This window comes from Diabrotica virgifera, chromosome 1 (genome assembly GCF_917563875.1).
Source record: "Diabrotica virgifera virgifera chromosome 1, PGI_DIABVI_V3a".
Taxonomy (NCBI): domain Eukaryota; kingdom Metazoa; phylum Arthropoda; class Insecta; order Coleoptera; family Chrysomelidae; genus Diabrotica; species Diabrotica virgifera.
The window spans coordinates 96,359,474-96,376,162 of NC_065443.1; the positions used below are offsets into that span (position 1 = coordinate 96,359,474).

Here is a 16,689-nt window from a genome sequence, read left to right on the forward strand (position 1 = left end):
TATTCGAAAACATTTTCGCATTGACACTGAACACTAAACAGGATTCTTTAAAACTATCTGTTTACTATGTATCTTAGTATCTTCTATCTATTTACATGGGACTGTCTATGCTTAAATTTGCGTACCGCACATAGTTGTCAGATTTAAATTTACATACCAAAATACATTTTAATTTTTTGGTCAAACGGTTGCATTTAGAAAAAAATGTTATAAGAGTTTTTTGTTCTACATGGTGCCTTCTACCTATACCTTCAAGGAACGCACTATTTTCCGGGACACCCTGTATATTATAGCATGTATCTTTGACTTTTATGTGTTTTACTTAAAAAAGCTACCATTTTTTACATGTTTGAATATTGTTTTATTTTTTTTTTTCATATGGAACCCATCATTTCTCCATCTTGAAAATTGGTGTGTGTCTTAGTAAAACATTGAAAAAAAAATATATATTTTTTTCAAAAAAAATAAAAAATGGTGTTTTTGAAAAAAAATTAAAAATACTTTTTTCAATTTTTTTGAAAAAAAAAAATGTAATTTTAAAATGTGCCATGTTATACATTATTTAAAAGGTTTTTAAAAGACCTTTTAAACAAGGTATCGCTCATGAATTTCTGATAAGTAGTTTTAGAGATATTCCTATTTTTCTATACTTATGTAAAGGCAAAACTTGTCAATTTTATCATTTTCAAAAATTAATAACAAAAAAACTACTGGACCAAAAATTTTGAAAATTTAGATTTTTCATCTACTTTATGGATAAAATAAGTGTACCAAAAATTATCAAAATCGGAGAGGGTGTCTGCCAAACCCCTGGTTGATTTGATATGAAATGACCCTATTCTGTAATGACTGTTCTCCTGTCTCATATAAAAGTATAAACCATTTTGTTTACATTGGTGTTTGATACAGTTTTTGCAGAGATAGTATTGAATTGTGTGTTTACTATGGAAAATAAAAGTAAATACTATAAGTGTTGATTAGTACCATTGTTTAAAAGTACAACTATTAAAACCCCCAATTAAATATTTATTAGATTACCAGTCGATAAGAAAGGGAGTTTAACAAAGGGGTTACATGCATGTTGAAAAGATATTAAAGACATTTTAGTTCATTCTCAAGGCCTTCATATAAATGAAGATAACTTTAATGTAAGTACAGTCAGAAAAATGAAAGAATACCCATGAACGATCACATCGGTCACTTATTTTGTATTTGCTTTTTTTTTCTATAAATAACAAACGTTTGCTATAGAAAAAGATAGCAAATACAAAATAAGTGATTGATGTGATCGTTCATGGGTACTCTTTAATTTTTCCGACTGTATTTAATACCTGTTGTCTGCTTAATAGTTTTTTTTAATAAATCAAGTGTATTTTGAACAAACATAAAATAGAACTTTTGTATATTTTGGTAGATGAACATTACAGCTTGAATGATATTTATTTTTAAGTTAATATAAAGACTTGTTCTTTAATAAATATCTTTATTAATACTGAATAAGAATGTTGAGACAAAATATAATATAAGCTTCAATTGACGAGCAGTTTATTTTTTACAATTGCTTTAAATAAATGTTTTAAATTAGTCATGAAATAATTTTCGTTAAATTAGAATACTCACCTAGGGTGTTCTTGACGAATATATAATAAAGAATCCTGTAAGCTACAAATTCAGTACGATTAGAACCCCCTATATTTTGATATAACAAAATCAATTGAGCCTGACATTGATTAAATTCTTCATGATCTCCCTTTTCGATGGCAATCCGGGCATGAGTTTCATAAACTTCTACAGTGAATTCGTTCCTTATTCCTTGGACCTGTAAGAAAATAATATGGTTAATATAAATATAACATGTGGAGCTTCTACTTAATGTCTATAATCCGTCCCACCTTGACTTTACAGTATGAGGAACATAGGCAATGCAGTGCTTATAATGGTTTTTAGCGTGGTGATGCCGATTTTATCAAAAATAATTTGTTTAGAGAGATTAAGAGGCAACAGTAGCGATCAGTAGCAACAAACGCGGTCCAAGATTGCGACTGTAATTTTGAATATTTTGTCGAGATATTTGGCACACATATTCGTAATATAATAAAGCATGGCGGTACAGAGTCCCATTTGAGAAATATGTTAGTATGTGGAAATGACTCTATAACTAAATAAAATATTGCAAAAAAGAGACTGTACCGCCATTAAGAAGAACAAAAAAATACACTTTCTTCAAATAAACTTTTTTATCCCATGCCTAGATTTTGTGTCACATTGGAACTACTAAAAATCGATTTTCTATAACAAGAAATCGAACATGACTGACTCGGCAACATTTAGCGCGCCTATGAGTATAAAAATTATTGTTTTTGATAGTATAATGTCACTGTCGAATTACCGACGCACTGTTGCCTCACTGTTGAAAGTTTGCAGAACTTTCGAAAAACAAAAATATTGATGACGCGCTACTGTTTACTCTTAAATTCAAACTGTTTTCGAAAGGCAATCTACAATTTTAAGATTCATATGCTTAATAACTATTATATCAAATAAACTTAAACGCATATGAATGAATCCTAAAATTGTAGATTGCCTTTCTAAAACAGTTTTAATTTAATCTCTCTAATGTTCGATTACAATTTATTTTTGATAAAATCGGCATTACCGCGCTTAAAACTCTCATAAAGGACTGTATTAAAAGGAAGGTTTCTTACGTGACAATTTACCACAATTTGACCAAAAAATAAAAAATTTTTAACCACGAAAAACTGAAGAAAAACGCGCGATTTTTTCACAAAAATTTTTCAAATTTTCGTAAAATCTTTCTTTTTGCGGAATTTTTCACTAACGGTGGTAAATTGTCACGTAAGAAACCTTCCTATTTCAAATGCCGTACGATTTTTTTGTTTCAGAGGTCCCAATCCAGAGATTAACTGTCCGCCATCGGAACTACTTTTTGCGAGACCTCGACTTTTGTCCTATACAATATTAGTGTATGTGCATCAATGAAAAAAGATATATTTTTTGTATTCTCTAAGACGTCTAAGAGTTAGACATTAATATGTAAAAAGTTTCATGTTCATTTTTAATAAAATTTCTTAAAATCTTAGCAGCAAGCTACCTAGATAAACAGCAAGCTACCTAGATAGCAAGCTACCTAGATAACTTGTAAAATCTTCCAAAATTGGTTCAGGTTACCTGATTTCTGCTGTTATCTTCAATGGGAAATTAGAAGTTACATATTATGGGTATGTATAACATACGTCAAATTACCCACTGCCAAAAATGACTAAAGGGTAATGGTCCTCAGAAACAAAAAAAATTATATTTTAACACGTTCAGCACCCATCTTGAACAAGCGCCACTTAGCTGATACGAGTGATACCACATAGTTAGCTCTGTGTTACTAAATCGTTCATTTAGTAACACAGTACAAGGTAATGCCACTTATATGTCATCTATACCTTTGATAAAACCTTTGACACTACTCATGCGGCATGGACCCCAAATGTGTTAAATATCAATAAAAAACAATATATGTGTTAAAATTAAACACTTTCAATCTAGTGAAATTTCCGTCACATCTGGTGTTCCACAAGGAAGCCACTTAGGGCCTTCCCTTTTTAATATATTTGTTAATGACATTAAATCTCAAATTAACTCTAAATTTCTGCTATTTGCTGATGATTTAAAAATCTATAGAATTATCGAATCCGTCTCAGATTGTGAAAAACTTCAAAATGATATTAACAAAATTATGGCATGGTGCAATTGGAACCAAATGAGCATTAATGTTGGAAAATGTCACTTTATTAGTTTCTGTCGAAGAATTAACAACCTCTTTTATAATTACAAATTAGCTGAACAACCACTGAAGGCTGTATCAACTGTAAGAGATCTAGATGTTCAATTAGATTCCAAACTAAATTTTTGCACTCATTTTGATTACGTGAATAACCAGGCATTTAAAATGTTAGGCTTCATTATTAGAACGTCTAGATGTTTGCATAACATTAATTCCATCAGACTGATTTACATTTCCCTAGTTAGATCTGTTCTTGAGTATTGCTCAGTTGTTTGGTCACCCACTTATGAAGTCCATATAGCCAAGCTTGAAAAAGTCCAAAATAAATTCATTAGGTACTTAAGTTTTAAATTACACAAACCTTTAAGTGACCATTCCTACTCAGAAATTAGAAATAAATTAAACCTTCCTAGGCTATTTTCCAGATGGATGTATGCTGATGTTTTGTTTCTTCATAAACTACTGAATTCAAAAATTAATTGCAATGATTTACTGTCTCTAATTGAGTTTAATGTTCCCTCTAGAGTTACTAGAACATCCCAAAATTTTGCAATTAAATTTCATTGCTGCAACTTTGGTAGGCATTCTCCGCTGAGTAGAATCATTCTAAATGGACCTTGATTTGTTGCTGTGCACTTCGGAAAATGTTTGTAGACAGTGTTTAAAAAAAATTTTGTAATCTTATTATTTGTTATTTACTTTGTATTATTTTAATATTTGTTTTTTCTATATAGCTGCATCGCCAATTTTTGTCATACATATTTACTATATCTTTATATTTATTGTATCACTAGATAATTATAATATTTTGTGTATATATTAAATTGGGTGGAATCGCGTTAATAAATAAATAAATAAATATTGACTTCTATCAAGACAATTATGAAGAAAAGCGAATGTTTTTGTTGTAACTTACCGTTAAATCTTGACGAATGGACTTCAGTTGGTCACAGGCGTAGAAATAATCCTGCTTCTGTATCCATTTATCCTTAACATTCTGTAACGATAATTTAAGGACTTCGATTGGCCGGATTTCACAAGGATTTACGGCTTTTGTCAGTCGAAGGAATGATTTTTCTAAATCCTGACAAGTACCCACAATGTGACCATCCGACCAGTCAAAGTTCGCACTTAAATTGTTATCATCAGAAAACTTATCAATAACAAAACTCGCATTTTTATCATATCCATTACTAGTATTAGATTTGTTGTTATTAAACCTAGCAGCTCTTTGCTGTAGGACTTCTTTATTTTCTTCAACTTCACTGCCGAAAGTTGAATAGAAACTAGATTTTTTATCTTTTGGTTTCTGTTTCTTAGATGACTTTTGATTTTTATTCTTTGAGACACCTAACCTATCAGACATTTTGTTCTTGTTCCTTCTTGAAGATTTTGAATCGCTTTTGTAGCTATCTTCACTGCTGGAGGTAGAAGTGTCACTGAAAATAAAAGTTAACCACTAGAGAAAAAGGTCACACAAATGTAACTATCAAACTGTACATATAATTTCTCGTAAACATATTTATAGATATTAGAAATAAAAATTTTGGTTTTAATCAGTGTCAAACATAAGAAAAAGTTTGATTTGCAATGTTTGTTACAGTTATTATGAAGCAAGCAATAAGAAAATGGATTGCCATTAAAAATCATTTTAGCAATATCTTAAAAATCATAATACTAAGAGATGCTGAAAAACGTACAAGGTATGTTCCAAAAGTGTCTGACTTTCATACATAGCTTTGAAATGATTTATTTTTAACATCCAACTTTTGGCAGCTTTTAAAGTATATCCATCAGTAATTTAAGGCACTGAGTTTTGAAATTAAGTTTTTACAATAACCTGGCCGGCACCATATTAAAAAGAACAAAAAGCCATAAAAGGATGTGGAAAATATCAGAAACCAACCAAATTAACCAAGTTTTGAAAAGATGAGCCGCAGACATAATCAATGGGTACATTCAAACAATTTCAGTGGCAGGATAGCTGATTGAGCAGTACAGTTCAGCCGCCTCAATGGCAAGGCACTGGATAAACTCGGTGGTTCCTTGGGCATGCGTTTATCTGTTTTGCTCATACAGTTTTCTTCAAAGGACTTCATTTGAAGAGTTTTCACAAAACATTTTCCCAGTTTAAAGCAAGACTTAATATAAATTGGTTGCTCCATCATTTTCAACAACAATAAAATGATTAACTCAAAAAAACTAAATCAATCTATTGCAAACCATACCCTTCCTGCTGGTGACATGAGAAGTTCATTTTGTGTGACTTATTATATTAAAATACTACATACGCTAAAACGTTTTTTGCAGTTAGTTATGAATAAATAAGGCCAAACAAAGAAAAAAAAAGGTTGGCAACTTTTGGGATGAACTCCATACTTGAAACTAATGCTACAAAGGAGCCATACTACGAAATAGTGTTTGATAATTCTCGTTAATAATGTATTTAAAATGCTATGATTTTAAAAGTCCCAATACCCTAAAATTATTATACTGTTCTCTTGTTAGACCTCACTTGGAATACTGTTGTAGCATTTGGTCACCTTATTATAATGTTTATGCAGAAAAAATTGAAAAAGTTCAAAATAAATTCCTTTGGTTTTTGGGATTTAAAATTAGAGCTATTAATGGGAGTAGCAGGTTTTACAGTTATGAAGAAATTAGGGCATATATAAATATCAATACCCTGGAAGAATGTCGTTATCACCATGATTTGAAAATTCTGTATAGTTTGTTAAATGGTAGGTACAGCAAATAGTCATTATTTATTGTCTAAGGTTGGTTTTAAAGTTCATACAGTTCATATTTCATACAGTACTCGAAATGCAGTTGAAACCTTTCATGTACCATTTCATCGATGTAATTTGGCCTCAATTAACCTATAGCTAGAATGTTATGTCTAGCAAATCAAAATACTGAAAGGCTTAATTTTAGTTCCACATCTAACCAATTTATATGTGACTTTCAACAAATTAATATTGCCTCTTAATTGTTTTACCAGTATGTTTCTAATATGTTCTGGATGTAATTTATTTCTTTTAACTATTTTAACTATTATATTTTATGTGTTAAATATACAGGGTGAGTCACCACTAACGGGATGGAAGATTACAGCGAAATGGTAAAAGATTTGAAAAAATTTTTAAATTGGCAGTTTGTAAGTTGATAAAATCTACATTTTAAAATTATTTTGAAATATACAGGGTGTTCCAATAAATGGCGGCGTATCAAAGTTATATTTTTTCTTATGGAATACCCTGTATTTTATTGCATTTTTTAATTGTCCGCAAAAAAGAAGGTATAGTTTCATAAGACTTCCCTATACCTATGTACAGAGTGTTCTGAGTTATGGTGACTTTTCTTAAAATGTAAAGTTTTAAAAGAAGGCTTATTTTCAAGTTATTTAAGAAATTTTGAAAAAAATACTTTTACATCTAAATAGTTGGATATTGGTTGAATGTATTCCATGAATAATTATTACACAATTATTTACAGGGTGTTCAACATCTACAGTTTTATTATTGGATTATTCAATGTGTCATATGATGCTTATTTTAAATAGAACACCATGTATATTAATTAATAATTATACTAAACAATTTTACCTCTTTCGAATGGTATATGGATGTCCTATACCTAGGTCTTATAGTTTTTGAGTAATTTACAATTATTTAAATTCTTAATCTGTAAATCTATTAAAAAAAAGTAGTTAATTAATGGCATTGTATGACATTGTCACGTTATGACATTACGGTCTGGTAATTACTTTATAATTAATGTATTCCGTAATTGATTATTACACATTTATTTACAGGTTGTTCAAAATTTACAGTTTCATTATTGGATTATTTAATGTGTCATATGATACTTATTTTAAGTGGAACACAATGTATATTAATAAATTATTATACTAAACACAGGTTCCTCTTTCGAATGGTATAGGGATGTTCTATAACTAGGGGTCACAGTTTTTGCGTAATTTACAATTTTCTTAAACGGTAAATTGATTTTAAAAATAATATTTATAGTCATTCTCGATTTTTAAACAGTACGAAATAAATGTTTGTTTACTGTATCATAATGAAATGAAAATTATGTCTATTTACTAGACCATTTTTATGCAAAGTAGGTATATTGGTCTGTGTACAATACATTAAAAAAAAAATCAGGATCTTCTATAAAGTCTTAAGTCCATAAACGATAAGTTAAATATTTATGATAATCCTGTTTGGTCTAATACTGGTGTAGCTGAGTTTTATACGGATAATAGTGGATTCTCTTAAGGATTCTAACAGTCGTTTGACTGATTTACAATTTACCCGAAATTTTTTCTTTACTAGTATTTGGGTTTTCCGTAACAGAAAGCAGGACATCAAGCTCCTTGACGTCATCACAAATAACTGGTTTATTTTTATTTAACTTTCCGTATGCAACATTACCAGTAGCACGGAATCTATTGAAATCTCTCAAAAATGTCCTTTTTTGGATGTCTTCTATCAGGATACTTTTGAGTGTAAACTTAAGAAGGTAAGATACAATTTTGCAAACACTCCCCAATGCAAAGTACCATGTCTACTCTTTCGTAGGTAAAGTGATTATTCATTTTTAGGAACAATTAAATTTGAATATCACACACGGATGTTTATATTTTTGATAATTACCAGACCGTACTGTCATAAAATGACGATGTCATACAATGAGATACATCTTTTGTTTTAAACTCAATTCACAGATTAAGAATTTAAATAATTGTAAATTACGCAAAAACTATTAGATCTAGGTATACCATTCGAAAGAAGTGACTCCATTTAGTATAATAGTGTATTAATATACATGGTGTTCTATTTAAAATAAGCATCATATGACACATTGAATAATCCAATAATGAAACTATAAATTTGAACACCCTGTAAATAATTGTGTAACAATTAATCATGGAATACATTCAACCAATATCCAACTATTTAGATGTAAAAGTATTTTTTTCATAATTTCTTAAATACCTTGAGAATAAGCCTTCTTTTAAAACTTTACATTTTAAGAAAAGTCACCATAACTCAGAACACTCTGTACATAGGTATTAGGGTGGATCGAAAAACGGGTTTTTTCTGTTATACAATTCTAATAGCACGGAAAACTTGCGCATAGACGTCATTATAAAGGGAAAAATAATAAAAAAATTTTTTTTTCAAATTTGAAATCGCGCAGAAGGCCTAAAGTTACAAAAAAAGACAAAATACCGGGGATTTTCAAAAACACGTAAAATTACAAAAAAAAGTCTGTTTTCGTTCTAATAGTGAAAAAAGTGTTGTCAAGAGTATCCTTAATGCATACAAAAGATAATTATACCCATTCCTGTTTAACTGAATTCGCGCAAAAAGCATAAAGTTGCAGGTTGTTTCGTAAAATAACGATATTTCATTATTTTCGACGATTTTTAAACATGTGCCAAAACCATACAAGTTGTATTTTTAATTTGTAATAGTGTAAAAACTATTCAAAATAGTTTTCCTAATCCATAAAAAATACTTTCGGGCCTGTTATTCCTTAACTGTATGCGCGCAATTGGTCTAAAGTGTAGTATACGTAAGTTGTACAGTCCCGTAAAAACGCGGTTTTCCATATCTGATGAGTGTTTTTTAACACATTAAGGTTTGTAATAAGACTATAACAAGTGATTTACAAACAAATTTATTAGCCAACACATCATATTGCAGCTCTCAGCTCATTTCAACATTTAATCTGTGCTGAAATGACCCAGGACTCACGACGAGGACGTGGCTGCAAGGCGAGGCCCACCCCCACCCTACCCAACCAACCAACCAGGGTGAATGTTATTTACAATATTTATTTACAGTAATTATTTACTCTGTACTATGTATGTATTTGTTGTAGGCAAAAGGTTATTTACATAGAAGCCCCTTTAAATTCTGACTTTGAATTAAATGTGGGCATCAGCTTCCTTGATTTTAAAGTATAGCTCTAATATAACCATCTCGATTTTCATGCCCGCACAATTTTTCTGCTGCTTCTGTAACCAGTTTTACACACCTCTCAACTGACTGTGTGGCATGCGAATTTGAGGTATTTAAGCTCTGGTAAAGTTTTGTCTTTCAATAAAGAAGTAATATGTGCACTTGGTATCTTGGACAGTAGTGGCGGTGGTGTTAACTTACAGATTGACCAATCAATAAGTTCGGTATAGTCGTTTGCACTAAAATTTATTGAAGGTATTTTAAACTCCCTAACGCATCCTTCAGCTAATGGCTCATTTCTGGATTTTAGGATCCTCCTGTAGCCAAGTTCCCTAATGTGTGGTCTTTCATCCATTATCATAGCCAACATCATATTTTCAGGGTAGCAGAAGAATGCGTTCCTTTGAACTACTGGATGAAGGATTTTCTTGATATTGTCCGGTAGATGTCTGGTTGTTTTAATACCTTCAAAATATGCCTCGGTCCATTTTTCACAGTGTAGTTTTTCTTTATATCAAACCAAACAGGTGCATATGTCTTCACTATGTAATTTGCAAGAGTCTGTAACTCAATTGTTGGAGTAGTTTGGGAGACATACAATCTTAAAACCCGGTTAGCACAGGTTAGCCAACGAGAGTGACTGATGCGTCCAGGATTCTTAGCAGCCAATTCTGGATTACAGATTCCTGTGTTGACCGCTCTGACAATGTCTAGGAGATACTGCTGATCTTTACTCAGATCGGTTCTAGTGATATCAATGACTTCTTCTGATTGGATCGGCTCAAAATCTACAACAGGGAGTTTCTCACAGCCAGGGAGTTGTTTTCCAATTGGACCGCTGAATTAAACTGGTCTTGTTGTCGTTCCATCCAAGTGATCAAACAAATGCCTATAAGGTAACTCGTTGAAATGTAGCAAGCAGATAAACCATTGTAAAGGACGACGACACTTAACGTCAATGTTATGTACAACACCGCTTTTCCGTCCAGTGTTTGTGACTGTTCCATCACATCCGATGGCCTCTACTGCACTTATATCTTATATCAAATTCCTTCCTTTCTAAATGTTCGTAAATACTGTCTGCAATTTCATTGGCGGTCCCTTTCTTTGGTGTGACATGACCAATGTATTTACCACCTGGCTCACTGATCAAGTAGTAACGTGTGCGAGTTCAACTATGGGTGGGCGAGTCCACTCGGTACCGGCGACGGGGAGTAAGCGTTATTCTTTTGCGCGAATACAGTTAAGGAATATCAGGTCTGAAAGTCTTTTTTATGGATTAGGAAAACAATTTTGAATGGTTTTCACACTATTACAAATTACAAATACAAATGGTATGGTTTTGGAATATGTCTAAAAATCGTCAAAAATAATGCAATATCGTTATTTTACGAAACAACCTGCAACTTTAGGCTTTTTGCGCGAATTCAGATAAACGGGAACAGGTCTAATTATTTTTTGTATGCATTAAGGACACTCTTGACAACACTTTTTTCACTATTAGAACGAAAACAGACTTTTTTTGTAATTTTACGTGTTTTTGAAAATTACCGGTACTTTGTCTTTTTTTGCAACTTTAGGCATTCTGCGCGATTTCAAATTTGAAAAAAAAAATTTTTTATTATTTTTCCCTTTATAATGACGTCTATGCGCAAGTTTTCCGTGCTATTAGAATTGTATAACAGAAAAAACCCGTTTTTCGATCCACCCTAATAGGTATAGGGAAGTCTTATGAAATTATACCTTATTTTTTGCGGGAAATTAAAAAATGCAACAAAATACAGGGTGTTCCATAAGAAAAAATATAACTTTGATACGCCGCCATTTACTGGGACACCCTGTATATTTCAAAATAATTTTAAAATGTAGATTTTATCAACTTACAAACTACTAATTTAAAATTTTTTTCAAATCTTTTACCATTTCGCTGTAATCTTCCGTCCCGTTAGAGGTGACTCACCCTGTATATATGACTTATATTTAGTATCTACTAAATTGTTCCAAAATTTGAAAAAAAATTTAAGCGTAATAGGCTTGTCCCGTGGAAATAAAAAAAAAACAAAACAAAAACAAAATTAAAGTTGCATAATATATTGCTATTTTGTTGAACTGCAGTGATTATTTAAATAAACATCTTTATGTTTTTAGAGAAACATATACATGTATGTACATAGAAAAACATGATAATTACCTGTAAGATCCATTTTTCCTAGGACTCCTCGACCTTGATTTCTTCCTTGGGACGGGTGACCTAGACCTAGACCTAGAAGAAGACTTACTCTTTCCTCTCAAAGTACTTGCAATACTGGATCTTGAACCCAGTCTAGCTCCCAAACCAGGTGACAGCCCTTTTTTATTGTTCTGAAATTGGCTCAACTGTCCCGGCACAGTTTTAACCTGGCCAGTGAAAGGTTGTCTATCACTGTGAATATTAGGTAGAGGTTCTTTACCCCAATCTTTATAAAGTTGGCCATTTTGGCATGCTTGAGTGATTTTTCCTTTTAAAATTATTTGAACTTGATTTTTATCAAATTCAGTCCTACATCTTGCATAACTGCGAAGTACATAGTCTTTGAGAGATTCAGGCCAATCTTCAGAAGGATTACATAATCCATTCTGTGCCATACAGTCCTGTGGTTCTTGAGGAGGCAATGGCGGATTCACATCAACCGGCATAGGGGGTAATGGTGGTTCCGGTGGAAGTTCAGGTGGAGGAGGTGCAGGTTTGGGAAGAGATAACTCCGGTGGAGGCAGAGGAGGAGTGTTATTCATATTCAAGTTTTGATTATTGACAGCATTGTTTTGATTATTCTTGTTCCTTTTCCTTCTCTTCTTAGCAGCGCCACTAGTTGAAGAGTGTAACTTCATTATGGGATTACTATTAGGATTAGGCAACCGTTTACTATTTAACTGAAACCGAATATGGCCAAATTGCTTTGGCGAATTCAAAAGAGGAGATCTAATATTATGAGACATAGGGGAGGGCAATGGCGGATTCGGAGAACCTGGAGGCAAAGGTGGCTGAACAGATTCATCCTTTTTATTAAATTGGTTATAAGATTGATAGGGGCTTGACATAAAGAGATATGGATAAAATTGAGCATATTGTTGATAGTAATTCATATAATTATTGTAATTAGCCCAATTTTGGTTAGGTAAAAACATATTGGGTGTTTGAGGATGTTCTGTAGCTGGCGGAGGCGGCGGTGGACTGGAAGGTGGCTCTGGAGGCAACGGTGGATTGTCGATGGTACCTGGTGGAGGTGGAATTGATGCTAATTCTGTATCATTCATTTTTAATGACCTATAAAGAAAAACATCTTGTTGGTAATAATATATTAATTTTAAAAACAGAATGTTCACCCCCTAATTAATGGGTGTGAAAATTTGTTTCAATTCCATCCAATAATTATATATAAAAAAATAAATAATAAATACACTTCTTTCCAAAAAATCTAGTATAAAATACTAAATCTAGGCATCTCAAAAATCTTTATTTACATTCACCTACATTAAGATGTGCCTACAACATGTCTTGGAATTCTTCCCATTGGTCAACCTGGAAAACCCAGATATCGCTACTCACGGGCCTAACTCTTGTGTGTATATTATGAGCAATATTCCGGTCACGTTAGTCAGTTCTTCACGGGCTCTCACATAGAGTTGCCTCCTGCACTCTAGGAGCAGGCAACTCTATGTAGGGTGTACGAGGAGACAACCTGTCGGGTGTACGAGGCAAGGATGGAGATTCTGACCAGTTTTTGCTGATGAAATGATGATAAGAAAGAAAATATACCAAAAGAGAGGGAACACAGAATGAGAACTTACTAAAGAATTGAACAAAAACATAGAAACTAAAAAATTCATTAAAAAATTGATTGAGAGGAACTGGATCATAGGAGCAAATGAGAAACAAACTCACAAAATGTATAATAATCATGAAAAAAGAAGTAGCTGTCAAAAAACCATAAGTTGCCTGGACCAATCAATATTAGTGCTATATACCTCTATTAGTGCCTCTATAACGAGGAATATGTGGTTATAACAAGGGAAAATGATATCAAAGAACACGTTTTTTAACCTGTTTTTGGCACAGTGATGAATTCAATATCCCAGCTACCTGTATAGGGGAAATGCCTAAAATATGTGTGCTTATCGAGGCCAGTTATGTAATAAAACTCCACCACCTGTCAACTTCGTCCTGTTTATCCACCAACTCTCTGTCAAAAGAGCCATTCAAACAATATTTAGAATCTTATTTTGCTCAGAATGGTTTCACTATAGGAAATGTCTTAGAAAACTACATATTCATATGTATGCACAATATTAGTGTTGTCTGATATAACGAGATCGGCTTATAACAAGGTAATTAGTCTGCCATTTCAGTTCTTGTTCGTAAGAGATCAAAATGAGAATGTACATCACAAATAAAACATATAATAGACTTTTCAAACACTTATGATCTCATAACCTAACAAGAAGAACAAAATGTAAAATTTGTTAAACCTGTTCTAACTCATGGAACAGAAATATGGACACTGCTAAAAAGAGATGGGAGCTACAATGTTTAATAGAAAAATGTTAAAACATATATACAAGGGAGTGCAAGAAAACAATGTAAGATAAAGACCCTACACTTTGAATTATTGTACAATGCATATAGATACCTAAACTCCAAAACCTCTCAACTGGTTTTGTTCGGTTTTCGTATTTTGGTCTTTATGTACATAAAGACCAAAATAGGAAAAACGAACAAAAATAGTTAAGAGGTTTTGGAGTTTAGGTATCGATATAAAGAACTACACATCATCACCTTTATAAAAATTGGAAGACTGAGCTGGATGGACCACATAGAATGGATACAGGGAGATATAGCCCCCAAAAAAATCACAAGACAGACATGAACTTCTTCTTTAAGTGCCATCTCCGCGGCGAAGGTCGACAATCATCATAGCTATTCGTATTTTAGAGATGGCTGCTCTGAAAAGTTCATTTGATGTACATCCGTACCACTCTCTCAGGTTGCGCAGCCACGATATTCTGCGTCTCCCTATGCTTCTCTTTCCTTGAATCTTTCCCTGCATAATCAATTGGAGCAAGCTGTATCTCTCTCCACATGTAATATGTCCGAGATATTCCAATTTTCTTGTTTTGATGGTATTTAGGATTTCCATTTCTTTATTCATTTTTCTCAGAACCTGTTTGTTTGTAACGTGTTCTGTCCACGATATTTTCAGAATTCTTCTGTACACCCACAGCTCGAATGATTCTAGTTTTTTCATTGATGCAGCATTCAAGGTCCAAGCTTCCATTCCATAAAACAGAGTCGAGAAAACGTAGCACCTAGCCAAGCTAACTCTTAGCTCCAACTTCAAATCTCTTGTGCAGAGCACTTTCCTCATTTTGTTAAAATTTGCTCTAGCCTTTTCTATTCCGATTTTGATTTCCTGTAAGTAATCTCCTGTGGAGTTGATCATTGTTCCAAGGTATGCATATTGATCGACTCGTTTGATATTGGATTCGTTTATGATGAGATTTTCGTTATTTCTTAGAGTTTTCGATATCCTCATAAACTTTGTCTTCTTGACATTCATTGTTAGCCCATATTCTAATAGGCTCTAAGAGGCTAATATTATATGCTATGCAGATGACACAGCCATTGTTGTTTGTGAGAGCACTTGGGAAAAAACTCTTACCATAGCAGAGGAAATCATGGCAAAAATTAAAAGTTGGTTTGATGTCAGTCTGCTTTCAATGAATATCGAGAAGTCCCACTTTATGTGCTTCACAATGAATGAAGCCACGTCACCAGAAATTTTAGCTCTTAAAGTACATAAATACACATGTAAGGATCACAAAAAATGTGATTGTCAAACTATTAAAGTTGTTGATAAAATTAAATACTTAGGAGTATTTTTTGACAAACACATGAAGTGGGAACCTCACATTGAATATATTTGTGGTAAATTAAGAAAAATTATGTACAAATTTTACATTTCAAGAAAATGTTTAACAAAGGATACTATCATAAATATATATAAAGCCCTAGTCGAATCTATCCTAACATATGGAATATGTACCTGGGGTGCAGGTTATTCTAACGTTCTATCCCCCTTAATAATAACACAAAAAACAATTTTAAAAATCATTTTATTTAAAAAGAAATGTTTTTCTTCAGAAGATTTGTTTATAGAAGCAAATGTAATGCAGATTTTTCAACTTTATATTAAAACCATTGTTAGACTCTATTGTAATAATAAGTTACCAAAACCCAGCTCAAACCATCAATTTCTAACTAGATTTACTACTAATAATATGTTAACGACTACTACACCAATATATTACACGGCTGTTCAAAAAAGCTTACTCTTCACAGCTCCAAAAATATTTAACTCTTTACCTCAAGAATTTAAAAATAAAAAATTTATTAAGATAAAGAAATCACTTTCTAGCTGGATAAAAAATATAAAAATAAATAACATATTCTAGTAATAATGTAAAACTTTATAGAACATAGACATAGTCTTTTGTAAATCTTTATTAGGTTAAGTGAATTTTCTCTTGTTTTCTTAATAATCAGTTACCTCCATTAGATTAATTTTATTGATTATAATAAATAGAATAAGTACACACACAAACAATATGTTCATCGTGTACTTAGCATCTAAGTTTTTTGCATGTAAACTGATTTTTTCTTGAAATAAAATTATTTTTTTTTATTTATTATTTTTATATTCTTGTCCAAACTCTGCTATTCCGGTCACCAGCCTCTGAAGATCCCAATATTTTCAGCTAAGATGACAGTGTCATCCGCATATCTAATGTTGTTAATGGGAACTCCATTTACCTTTATTGCAGCTGTTTCACCCTCAAGAGCTTTTTTCAAGATCTCTTCCGAGTAGGCATTAAAAAGAACCG

The 16,689-nt window shown here is 32.2% G+C and overlaps 1 protein-coding gene across 3 annotated transcripts in view; it reads right to left on the reverse strand.

Moving 5' to 3' along the window:
- LOC114333939 (leukocyte receptor cluster member 8 homolog) overlaps positions 1-16,689 on the reverse strand; it is a 45,939-nt gene that overhangs the window by 16,895 nt on the left and 12,355 nt on the right. For all 3 annotated transcript variants that reach the window (XM_050657508.1, XM_050657503.1, XM_028283942.2), the window contains exons 2-4: positions 11,963-13,075; positions 4,713-5,235; positions 1,621-1,819 (exon numbers count right to left, since the gene is read on the reverse strand). In XM_050657508.1, the coding sequence (XP_050513465.1) occupies positions 1,621-1,819; positions 4,713-5,235; positions 11,963-13,065 (1,825 nt within the window). In that variant the 5' untranslated portion in view covers positions 13,066-13,075. The remainder of the gene's footprint in view (positions 1-1,620; positions 1,820-4,712; positions 5,236-11,962; positions 13,076-16,689) is intronic.